At 33.5% G+C, this 12,956-nt stretch overlaps 1 protein-coding gene across 3 annotated transcripts in view; it reads left to right on the top strand.

Annotated features, from left to right (window-relative positions):
• SOS1 (SOS Ras/Rac guanine nucleotide exchange factor 1) overlaps nucleotides 1–12,956 on the top strand; it is a 131,417-nt gene that overhangs the window by 82,953 nt on the left and 35,508 nt on the right. For all 3 annotated transcript variants that reach the window (XM_006071204.3, XM_006071203.3, XM_006071202.3), the window contains 2 exons: nucleotides 7,615–7,742; nucleotides 8,534–9,189. In XM_006071204.3, coding sequence (XP_006071266.1) covers nucleotides 7,615–7,742; nucleotides 8,534–9,189 — 784 coding nt within the window. The remainder of the gene's footprint in view (nucleotides 1–7,614; nucleotides 7,743–8,533; nucleotides 9,190–12,956) is intronic.

Genomic DNA, 12,956 nt, shown 5'->3' with positions numbered 1-12,956 from the left:
TTCTTTCTTTTTCTTTAAGTTGTAAGATCTTTTCTTCCATTAAGTGCTTCGCTGTTCTAAAAAGTTTTCAGAATTTCTAATACTATAGTATTTAACCGGTAATTATTTTACTAATAGATAATAATACTTTTATCATTATCTGTCTCTATCATTCTTTTGTTCAGAAATACTGAAAAACTTTTTCATAGACAGTTTTAATTCTTATTATATACTCAATGTTTGTATTAATTGTAATTTTCCATTTGTCTGGACAGCAAAGACAAAAGGGGTAAATGAAACCAATTTAGCAAAATCTTAAGAACTGCTATAGATATTTTAATGAATCCGTTTACTTTTTTTTTTTTGGACCAATGCATACTGATTTATAGTCACTTTCATTTTTAAATTTTTTAATTAAAAAATTATATTTTACATTTTACAGATTCTTTTAATTACATTTTTTATTTTTAAATTAATTTTATTGGAGTGTAATAGCTTTTCAGTGTTGTGTTAGTTTCTGCTGTACAGCAAAGTAAATCAGCTATACATATACTTATATCCCCTCTTTTTAGATTCCCTTCTCATTTAGATTACCACAGAGCATTAAGTAGAGTTGCCATTTACTTCTTTAAAACCATAAAATCTTGCCATGTCTTTCTTTGATAACTGCATGTTTCAGACTGGAAACTGAACTTACCATCAATCTGATGGCTAAGACCATTTAAAGCCTATTTTAATAGGTTATATGGGCTTCCCTGGTGGCTCAGATGGTAAAGAATCTGCCTGCATGCAGTGTGGGAGATTGGGGTTCCATCCCTTGGTTGGGAAGATTCCCTGGAGAAGGGAAAGGCTACACACTCTAGTATTCTTGCCTGGAGAATTCCATGGACAGAGGAGCTTGGCTGGCTACAGGCTGTGGGGTCACAAAGAGTCAGACACGACTAAGCGACTAACACTTTCACTTTAATAGATATACAGAAAATTGAAGAGCATATAGTTAGCTAAAAGTATTAAAACACCTTTATTGAGATACAATTAACAAGCCATACTGTTCTCCATTATAATATGCTTTTTTATTTTTTCAAATTATTCCTTTCCCAAGCACCTTTAGGGGAGGACAGTTTTTTCCTCAACCCTTTTAGAGTCTCTGGCTGGGTCTGAAAAGGAAACTGACAAAAATTAACAGGAGAAAAGCATAAAGATTTATTTAATGTAAGTTTTACATGACACAGGAACCTTACATATTGAGTATTTTAAACTGAAGGAACTTGAGAAAATAGAACCGGGAAGGTCACTGACCTTCTCTTTCCCTTATGCTATTTTCTCAGACTTCTTCAACTTTTTAAGTATTCAGTATACCAAGGTGCCAGATTGGGGAATAGTATGTCCTGAACCCTGTCACACCCTTCCCCTCCCCCACTCCCATCTCATCATTTACTCATGAAGTTTACCTAGAAAAAGCAGTGACCTGTTTGCTGTCAGATAATAAATGTGTCAATCCAAAGGTTACTTGTAGCAGCATGAAGAAAATGAGGAATTTATGCTGATTTCAGTAAGATTAAAGAGATTAAATGAAGAGAGGGGTATGGAAAAGGAAATGGGGCAGTGTAGGCTGTTATTGTCCACCTGTCTTTTGAACATCTGTGCTTATTTATTGTGTAAACAAATCAAATTCACTTTCTTGAAAACTACTCATCTTTCCCAGCAGAACCACTCTTTCTGTGTTCATTCACTTGGTGAAGTGGTCCCACTATCCATTTGGTTACTCAAAATAGAGACCTGGAAGTCCTCAACTCTTCTCTGTCATTTTCCACATCACATCTGCTTGTGTGTGTGTGTGTGTGTTAGTTGCTCAGTCGTTTACAGCTCTTTGCGACCCCATGGACTATAGCCCATCAGGCTCCTCTCTCCATAGGATTTTCCAGGCAAGGATACTGGTTGCCATTGCCGCCTCCAGGGGATATTCAAGATCCAGAGATTGAACTGGTGTCTCCCATGTCTCCTGCATTGCAGGCAGATTCTTTACTCACTGGGCCATCAGAAAAGCCCCCTAGTGACCAAATAAGTCCTTTTCATTCTTGAAAAGGATCTTTTGATTTCATCTTCTGTTCATTTCTTCTCAGTACTCTGAGAGCCATGATCATTTCATCTGGGTTATCACAAATCTCCATTTAGTCTCATCCCCACCCCATCCCCCAATTTGCTGTTGACTGGGTAACCAAACCAAAGCCGTCTTTCTAAAATGCAGATTTGATAGCATTAGCCACTAACTTAAAATCCTTAATGGCTCCCCATTGACCCAGGTTAATGTTCAAGTTCCTAATAATGATTACAGTCCTGGCTTGGTTACTGTTGACTTCTCCAGCATCTTGACCCATCACTTCTGTCCACCCCTAACCCCTTCCCACTCACCAAGTTCTACTCTTCAGCCTCTTCTCTCAACATTGGCCCTAAATAACTCTTTGAATTAACAAGCTATTTCCTCTGCCTAATACATATTTTTGTACCTCTGTTGCCCCATGGCTAAACCATTCTTATCCTCCAAACCTTATAGTCGTTTCTTTCTGGCAGCCTTCTTTGCTATATTCTTCTGTCCCTTTATTAGGTTAGGGATTCTTGCTGTATATTTCCAGAGTGGCCTGTGTTTCCCCATTATATCATTTTGTTGTTCATTTGTCTTCTCTTTAACACTCTAAGCTCTAACAGCAGTGACCAGATTTCGCTTGCTCACTATCATATTTTTATTACTTATGAATGATAGGGGCTTCCCTGGTAGCTCAGCTGGTAAAGAATCCTCCTGCAATGTGGGAGACCTGATCTCAATCCCTGGGTTGGGAAGATCCCCTGGAGAAGGGAAAGGCTACCCACTCCAGTATTCCTGCCTGGAGAATCCCCAAGAGGAGCCTGGCAGGCTACAGTCCATGGGGTCGAAAAGAGTCACACACGACTGAGCGACTTTCACTTTCTTTCATGAATGATAGATGGTTAATTAAATATTTGTTAAATTAATTCTGATTGGAACTTTACTGGAAGTCTTCTGTAGACTGCCCTTTTGAGTCTTTTTCCAGTCAGCTACTGTTAATATTCTAAACAGTTTCTAAAAATGTACAAAAGACCATTTAATTATCTTAATAAGACTTGTGACTTTCGTCAAAACTTTGAGCATTTTGCTTTTATTTCCTAATAGTGAACTATGTCATGTTATAATTTATATTTTAAGATTTCCTTTTTATATATTCAACCATTGACTAATAAAGATACTATTTCATTTAAATTACAATTATTGAAGAATTATACTATTTTACTGTTATACTGTTTATTTCACGTAATATATACCATTTTGAAAATGGTCATGTCACTTGTCTTGGGGGAAAATGAGGGTTAAGTAAAAAAGATCAAATTTTGTTAATATCATTAAAATCATATACTGGTTGAAATTTTATGTATTGTATAATTATCTGCATATACGAAATTACTTTGACTCAAAAAATAACTTTTGGGGGGAAAGGAAGGAACTTCCTGTTATGAAATTTACTTCATGATTCCAATCTTTGCTTTTGTTCTCACATTTTGTGATAAAATCTTATATGTGCATATAATATTTAAGATAAAGATAAATCTTTATTTTCCAAATCTTAATTATATTAATATATATTTTTAAAAAATTATAAAAGTACAGTTGGAGTGTGTAAGTTCCAGGTGTACAGCACAGCAATTTAGTTATACTACAGTGTTTATTCCTCAATAATATATTTTGTCATCCTTATGCATTGCAGTTGACCATTTCAATGGAATAAGTTTTATTTGATGAATATTTTTTAAACCGGTATTTACAGTCTTTTCAGTTCCCTGGATAGTATATTGAAAAGGGCTGAGAGTTAAGACTCCTGGGTTCTGGTCCTGCCTGCCTCCATCATCAAGTAATTGGCAGTTCCTTCATTTTACACTATTTCATGTTGGAGAAAACTAATTTCTAGAAATAAAAGCATATAGATTCAAGTTTGTTTTTTTTTTAAGAGAAGGCATTATTTGATTGTGAATTGGACAGTTTGTGAGTTGGACTCATAAAATTGTGTCAGGTTCAACACTTTATTTTTTTATGTATAAACCGATTGTTAATTTTATTCATCTACTGAATACTACTGTGAATTATCTTTTTCCAGTGTATAGCCTCTTAGTTCAGTTCAGTTCAGTCGCTCAATCGTGTCCGACTCTTTGCGACCCCATGGACTGCAGCACACCAGGCTTCCCTATCCATCACCAACTCCTGGAGGTTACTCAAACTCATGTCCATCTAGTCGGTGATGCCATCCAACCATCTCATCCTCTGTTGTCCCCTTCTCCTCCCACCTTCAATCTTTTCCAGCATCAGGGTCTTTTCCAATGAGTCAGTTCTTTGTATCAGGTGGCCAAAGTATTAGAATTTCAGCTTCAGCATCAGTCCTTCCAATGAATATTCAGGACTGATTTCCTTTAGGATTGACTGGTTTGATCTCCTTGCAGTCCAAGAGACTCTCAAGAGCCATCTCCAGCACCACAGTTCAAAAGCATCAATTCTTCAGTGCTCAATTTCTCAGGGTTTCCTTTGGGCACACAATATACTATGTTGACTACTACCTCTTCTATTTATTTCTAAAGGATTCCTCCCCACCCCAAATCACTGGTGAAAGTGACTCCTTTCTTTTGAAAATGTAAATTTAATCATATCTATAGGTCATTATGAGTTACCATTGTGCTTTAGAATATGATTCTCTGGATAAGGTTAAGTATATTCTCATATATGGCAATATATCATCAGGACTTGAAAAATTTTTAAACTATTTAGTAAACAGCATTTGTAAAATTAAATTGCTGTTAGATAATGTTATTAAATAGGCCCCCATGAAAAGCATGGATATCACTTTGGTAACAAGAAGATGCTGCTTTGTAAAGTTTCATTTACATACTAATTGCCCTTGGTTTATTTCTTTAGCAACAATAAGCTACCCCTTTGGTGATAGTTAACTTGAATTATTCTTCACCAATGCCCAGTTTAAATCAGCTATGTTAAGTAAAAGAAGCAAAGAATGCTTATAAGAAAAGTCATTTATTACATTGAAATTTGTTTTAGATGCTTGACTAATGCTATAAAGGTAAATATTATGCAAACTGATGGACTGTAGCCTGTCAGGCTCCTCTGTCCATGGGATTCTCCAGGCAAGAATACTTGAGTAGACTGCCATGCCCTCCTCCAGAGGATCTTCTCAACCAGGGATCAAATGCAGGTCTCCTGCATGGCAGGCAGATTCTTTACCATCTGAGCCACCAGGAAAGCCCCGTGAAATGCGATAGTTAATGGTAGAGAACATGACTCAGAAATTTAAAACATTTTTTAGAATAGAAAATCAAATGCATGTCTAAATGGATCTGTTACTCTGAAAGTTCTTTTTATGTGTGTTAGAATTGTGTGTCTTATATGACTTCCGGTATTTTTGCCTGAATTAATGATATTAAAAAATCAAAGGATAGAATATAAAGGACTCTAATATTCTGTTGCGTGCTAAGTTGCTTCAGTAGTGTCTGACTGCGGCCCTGTGAACTGTAGCCCACCAGGCTCCTCTGTCCATGGGCTTCTCCAGGCAAGAATACTGGAGTGGGTTGCCATTTTCTTCTCCAGGGGAGCTTCCCAACCCAGGGATTGAACCCAGGTCTCCCGCATTGCAGGCAGATTCTTTACCAGCTGAGCCACAAGGGAAGCCCAATAGAGATGAAAGATACTTTAAAAGATTACCCAGAATCCAGCTTTCAGCCTACCCTTAAGTAAAAACCTTGTTATCTTCATGAAAACTTGGCCATTGGCTTTCTTTAATATAGATATAGCTGACCATAGTGAAGAGGAACACTATGAATAAAAAGTATTTGCATTTTTTAATGTATCTATTTTTAAGTCTCTTATCCTTTAAAAACTGTCTCCTCCATAACCCTTTTTATGTTGGAAATTTTGTGACTAGATTTTTGTTTTATTTAACACAAATGAGACTAAATTTCCAGAGAGGGTGGATTATGCCTCAGTGAATTTTAAATAATGGATATAAGAAATTTGAATAATAAGACCTAATGTTTTATATTTGTTACTTCTGGAATATTTGAACATTAAGATATTTTAAGTAAATTATTTTTATAAAAATGGTTTGGAGCATTGAATATGTTTACTTTTCATAGGTCATTAGTAGACACACACACGTGTGTGTAACCTGTATCAGTTGAAACAAAAAAGAATGTATTATTAGTCTTTAAGAACTTGAACTCTTGAACATAAGGCTCTTAAAGTGTTGAGTTGGCAAAAAAGTTTGTTTGGGTTTTTCTGTAATATCTTACAAACCCAAATGAACTTTTTGGCCAACCCAATGCTAATGAATAATGAAGCTCATTGAAAAGTAAGCCTTTGTAAGTTACTTTGAATTTTTTATGGTTTTATTTCTCAAGTCTTTTTCATTTATGATAGAGAGTAAGTGTTCTCAAATGTTGCATGAAAACTCTGTTAATATATGTTATTTCTTAACTTCTCTTTGGTAGCCACAGATTTATAAGGTTACTGAATCATTGTCACTTATACCTCAGTTAATTGCTTGCTTGAATTACCACCACCTTGTCATATTGATTATTAGTAATTATTAATGACTCAATCCTGTTAAGTACAGACTTTCTGTCTGGCACATGTAGTATCTTTAGCTAGTACTTGAAAATGTGCTTGAGTTCCACTAACATATACATTGCTACTTTTACTCAAAATCTTCACATGTGAATACTGACAAAGTTCTTCATGATAGTAATGTTAACTCTGTAGTTAAATTATAAACGAAAGCAGTTTACAATAATGTTGTACATTACTATTTTACAAAGGACTTTGATTTTTTTCAGAGTGCTTTGACTTTTAATAGCAGCCCCATAAAATAAGCAAAGCAGGCTTTTTATAAGCCTCATTTGACAGATAGGAAAAGTGGGACTCAATCAAATAACTTGCCCCAAGTTCACACAGAAAGTAAGAGTCAAATTTTGATCTTAGGCCTTGTATCTTCAACTGCCTTTATACTATATTGCATCCTTCTCTGTATATTTAAGCATCTTTCTTAAGCATTCCATTGCTGAGAACAGTAATGTGGCAATCAGAAATCTAAGACCAAATTACACAACTTAAAAAAAAAAAATCTCACCTGTGTATCTACTGCTGTTCCAAGACCTGTGATAGTTAAAAATATAATTTATATTCCTCATTTCTTTTCAGTAATATCTGTCTGAAAAAATGTACATTGCTGCCTGTCAGAAGGTGTGACATCTTTTAACAGTTTCTACTTTACTTTTTCTGCTGGCACATGTAGTATCTTTAGCCAGTAATTGAGAATGTGCTTGAGTTCCACTGACATATATTTTACTAGTTTTACTCAAAATCTAGGAAAACTGGGTTCCATATTCATACGGATAGTAATACATATTAGAAGAAAAAGACTTTTAAAAAGAATAATATATTTTATGACACACTAAAATTTTAATTGCAGCAGAAAGAGTTGAGTCAGTGTTATCTTTATCAATAAAATGGGTTTTATTTTTATCCAGAACTGTTCTGTTAATTCAGATTTGTTGTTTTTAACTTTGCAGCAGTTAGAAGAAAAGAGTGAGGATCAAGAAGACAAAGAATGTTTGAAACAAGCAATAACAGCTTTGCTTAATGTTCAGAGTGGTATGGAAAAAATATGTTCTAAAAGTCTTGCAAAACGAAGACTTAGGTGAATATTTTCACTTTTTTTTAAAATAATCCTCCTTTTCACCCTCAATACTGTGGTATAAATTCAGGGATCCCTGGTCCCTCCTCAAGTAAACAATGAAGAAAATACTTTTAGTGACAAGCTTGGTCTTTCAGAGGAAGTGACATCAAAGCCAAGAGAATTTGTTATTGTTTGAAAAACCTTTCATATTTGTGCATTTTCCTTGCATACTCCCAGACAAGACCTCCCGAGAGTCAACTGGTAAGCTAAAGGAGAGCTAGAGCAAATGTATTGGGTAGATTTATGTCAACAACATTGTTCTGTCAAAGTAAAATCAGTAGTGGCCTTTATTTTAGGGATTATGTAACTCTAGGCATTAATTCAGATAATACGCTTCCAGTTTCCTAATTATAGTAAGTGCATGGTTTTTAGCTTTAGGTATTGTCTACTTAAGCATTTCTAGATAAAATTTTTTAATCTCTTACTTTTTTTTTCACTGTATTGGGCTACTTTGTAATACTTGTCATTCTAAATATTTAGTAGCCATGGTAGAAGTAATCATTCTGTAGCTAAATATATAGGGTAGATTTTTGTCAATAGTCAGTTCTTTTTAGAGCACTAAAAAAATGTCTCTAATGTGTTGCTTTAGTTTCCAAAATTGTGCAACTTTGTAACACTAATATATTTGGAGATTCAGTGAAAACCTTCACAGTGCAACTTTTAAAAATATACTTTAGCACTGTCGTTTATATTCATGAATTATAGATTCCCTGTCATCTTTGTACTAACAGTGTTTTTTTCCTTTATCCCAGTGAATCTGCATGTCGGTTTTATAGTCAGCAAATGAAGGGGAAACAACTAGCAATCAAGAAAATGAACGAGATTCAGAAGAATATTGATGGTTGGGAGGGAAAAGACATTGGACAGTGTTGCAATGAGTTTATAATGGAAGGAACTCTTACACGTGTAGGAGCCAAACATGAGAGACATATATTTCTCTTTGATGGCTTAATGATTTGCTGTAAATCAAATCATGGGCAGCCAAGACTACCTGGTGCTAGCAATGCAGAATATCGTCTTAAAGAAAAGTTTTTTATGAGAAAGGTACAAATTAATGACAAAGATGACACCAGTGAGTACAAGCATGCTTTTGAAATAATTTTAAAAGATGAAAATAGTGTTATATTTTCTGCCAAGTCAGCTGAAGAGAAGAACAATTGGATGGCAGCATTGATATCTTTACAGTACCGGAGTACCCTGGAAAGAATGCTTGATGTGACCATGCTGCAGGAAGAAAAGGAGGAGCAGATGAGGCTCCCTAGTGCTGACGTTTATAGATTTGCAGAGCCTGACTCTGAAGAAAATATCATATTTGAAGAAAACGTGCAGCCCAAAGCTGGAATTCCAATTATCAAGGCAGGAACCGTTATTAAACTTATAGAGAGGCTCACATACCACATGTATGCAGGTAAGAAGTACGAACTTGCCTGTCACTTTTATTCTCCTCCTTCAGGCTGATTTTTCTTTGTTGCACAGGTCATTGTGCCTAAAATAGAAAGCAGACTGACAACAAAAGACCTCCGCATTGTCAGAGTTCATTTTCCTTTGACTAAAAAGACTGCCACTTTATAATTCTATGAAATTTTATAATTTTTCTACCACATTTACATATGTTATTTTTAATTTGACAATCAGAGTTATAAATAAAGTTACTGGGCTAAATTTACCCAGTTAGCCAGTGGCAAAAATAAGACTGAAACTAGTGATAAATCAGTCATCATTAGGATCTAAAAATTGTTTTACTCCTTTACGTCTTTTTTTCTCTTTCATTACTGGGATTATAAAATAAGTAAAAATTCTAATATATGTTATGCATCCATTACCAAAACTGTACCAGTAGTACAAATATATACAGCATTGCTTTTTCTTAATTTCCATTCCTAAAATTTATTAAATTTAGCAATCCTGGAGTCTTTTAAATTTTCAGGATTTTTTACAACTGATATTATTTAGAAAACAATGTACCTTATTATGGCAATTTTTAGAGATAAACATAGGGGTTTGGAGGTTTCCTAGAGTGTTGAGACATGTTTGTCTCTAAGTGGGCTGAATCAAATATAATGTTTGGGAGGTAAGGAACAAATGTAATGGTCGATTCTTTAATTTTATTTCTTCTAATAAGGTAACAGATGATACTCCAGTTTTCTTCAGCTTCCCTACCTAGTAGGAATTTTGAGGATTATAAAATACTGTGGAAAGAGCACTAAATTTAGGTTCACACCCTCACTCTATCACAGTTTCTTAAGGTTTCAGAAGTAGTGTAGTTTTCATCTCAAAAATCAACATCACAACAGCTATCTTAGAATATTGTTGGAAAGAATAAATGAAATACTAAGGTGAAAGCTCTTTATAAACTTATTTTCAAAGAATGCTTTTATTACAAAGATATATAAAATCAAACATAACTCTTACAAGTGCTGGTCTTAAAATAGTTGAATGTATAAGTTAACCTCCATCTCCAGACTTTTTGCTTAAATATATTTCTATCTCTAGGATACGTGTGTTTCTGGGGAAATTTCTCCAGCTTTTAAGATTCTTCAAATGGGCTCTTAGTTCTCTCTGGAAACTATTCTGGCACCAGTTCAATTAAACTTTTAAGAATATCCGTTAACTGTAATCCACTGTAATCAAGATGAATGGTATTCAACACTGTTAATCTGTTTAATTTATTAAATACCTGGTCAGAACTACTCATATTGCCTGGAAACTATCAGGGCCACCTTGCAAAAAAGTAAAATTATAATTTTGTTTCCGTGATCTCAAAGCATGTTATAAATATGATCTTTCATTATCTCCACATGTCTGGGATAAATAAGCCCGTGTTTTGTTTTTAGTTTTTATTTGGCCTCTATTTGGTAGTACTTTTGCTAATATTTTCTGTTGTAAAATAATAGTGTTTTTTTTCCCCCCATAGGTAATTTTAAAAGCAGTTTAGGCTCTTTAAGCATATGCCATTTGATAGTAAGCAGGCAGTAACTGAAACATGTTGACTATAACAAAAAAAGACTCTGGGATTTTTACTCTTTTTAGTAAAATTGATTTTATTAATTAATCAATTTTACTATTGATTTTTCACTTAGAAACTTATGTAGTCAGGTATTCATTTTGCTACACAAAAACAAAAAGTGAATCCAAGTATAGAAAATTTAAATAAGCTGCCTAGGATTTTGCATGAAAAATAAATACATTATTCTGTCATCTTTTTTTACATGTGAAACTAATTTTGATGGGTGCAATTTCAGTAGTAAATATGACCCATCTATTTAGCTGATCACCATCAACTTTAAGATCTAGAATACAGCTTAAAAACTATCTTATTCAATTACCAGAAATTTATGTTTGCAAAACAGTTATTTCTTTGGTCCTTCTTAAGGGATTTTTAAGGATATGAAAGTTCAAATTGTTCTTCTTGCCACATTATTCTGATTTTTGTATCTTAGAAGATTCACAGAAATTTTTAGCCTAAACATTCTAAAGTATTCATCATTTTATTTTAAATACCTTTGTTTGGGTTCTTAGACTATTGAGAGTATAATTAATCCTTAGATTTTTATCTGTGTTTGTGAGACAGAAGCTCTACTCTTTTTTCTTCTGTAGAGCAGTACAAGTGTCAGGTGCTAAAGAAGATTTACTAGTGTTTCCTATCAAGTCAAGTGGTATTTGATTTCAAAAATATTTTCAAATTTCAAATTTTTTAATATAATTGTTTTCCTTAAAGCACTACTGTTAGTGATAAAAATATTCTTTACTGCTTGCTTTATTTCACAGAACTACCTTAGATTATTAATAAGTAGTTATAGCACTACAATTAAATATTTCTTTTCTAGAGACCTTTTATTTATTTTTTGAATGAGGATACTTTAAACAAACAAAACTTAACAAGCATAGCTGATAGTTTTTCTTTAGTCTTGGCAGTCTTCTCCTTAATATACACAGCACTTACCAAATCTATAGACATAGTGCATTTGCTATGGTGTTTTATTAGTTACTTTTGATAGTCACCCTCATTTATATTAATCTTTAGCTTTTGAATAGAATAACTTAAGTAATTTTACTTCTAATTAATATGCACTCAGCTTTCTAAATTTATAGAACTTTGCAGAGTTAAGTGTATCCAAATTTAAATTGACAAGATCTTTTTACTTTTTTAAAATGTTAAAGTTTTTAAAAAATTCCTTTCATTAATTTCTTGAGGAATAAAAAGCCAGTGTTGGGTTTAGAGTATTATAGCTAAGTTTTTTTTGACATTTTTCTTTTCTATTTTATTTTGAAGATTAATAGAATATTTTAATTTATGTCATAAATATATTACTAGTGTAACTAAAATCCACAAGCAGCTTTCATGAACTGTGGTTTACCATATATACCAATAAGTATTAATTACTAGCTTGTTTGACTTCTGTAAAGTCTGTGATAAATGTATTACTGGCAACATAGAATGTGTTTTTAATAGACCATGTACGAACTTGTAAAACATTCAAACAGCTACTTTTTTTAAGACCTTTTCCAGCTTAATTGGACTCTGAGTCCTCACACAGTGATAATGGATTAACCATTTGTTTTAAGAACTGTTGGTCTGCTCTATTTAATTTTGGCTCGGTAGTTTGATAGGTATTTTTTATCAGAACATACAGTGTAAGTTGTGGCTTGCACTGAAACAAAAGCTAAAAGTTAGATTGCATATTTTTATTATGCTGTATAGAATTGTAATAAAAGACATTGGCTGTAATACATGAGAAAAATCCAGTAACTAATAAGCACTACTTACAGACATTTTTTAGATTATAGCTTGGTCAGACATTGTCATCAAAAAACAGAAAACTTGTTTAACCTTCCTTAATTCAGACTTCACTGTGGCTTCAGTCAACTTGATCACTCAAGTGTTTATAGTAATTTATAAAACAGAGCTATAGACCTTAAATGCTCAGTTGTTCACTTTATAGACCCAAACCCAAGGCCTTGAAGGTTATGTGACTTGCCAGAAATCATATCAGTTAATTGCAGGAAAGAGTATGAGAAATCAGGTTTCTTGACTCTTTAAATATAGAGTTTATTTTCTGCCATGTTACACTGACTCATACAAGGTGAATTTTTTTTCATCTTTAGATTATAGTATAATTTTTATTATGTATATTGAACAGTAAAAATAGAATTACTTGCTTGGTTTGAATTACC

This window comes from Bubalus bubalis, chromosome 12 (assembly GCF_019923935.1).
Source record: "Bubalus bubalis isolate 160015118507 breed Murrah chromosome 12, NDDB_SH_1, whole genome shotgun sequence".
NCBI lineage: Eukaryota > Metazoa > Chordata > Mammalia > Artiodactyla > Bovidae > Bubalus > Bubalus bubalis.
This window is presented reverse-complemented; position numbering and strand designations above follow the sequence as displayed.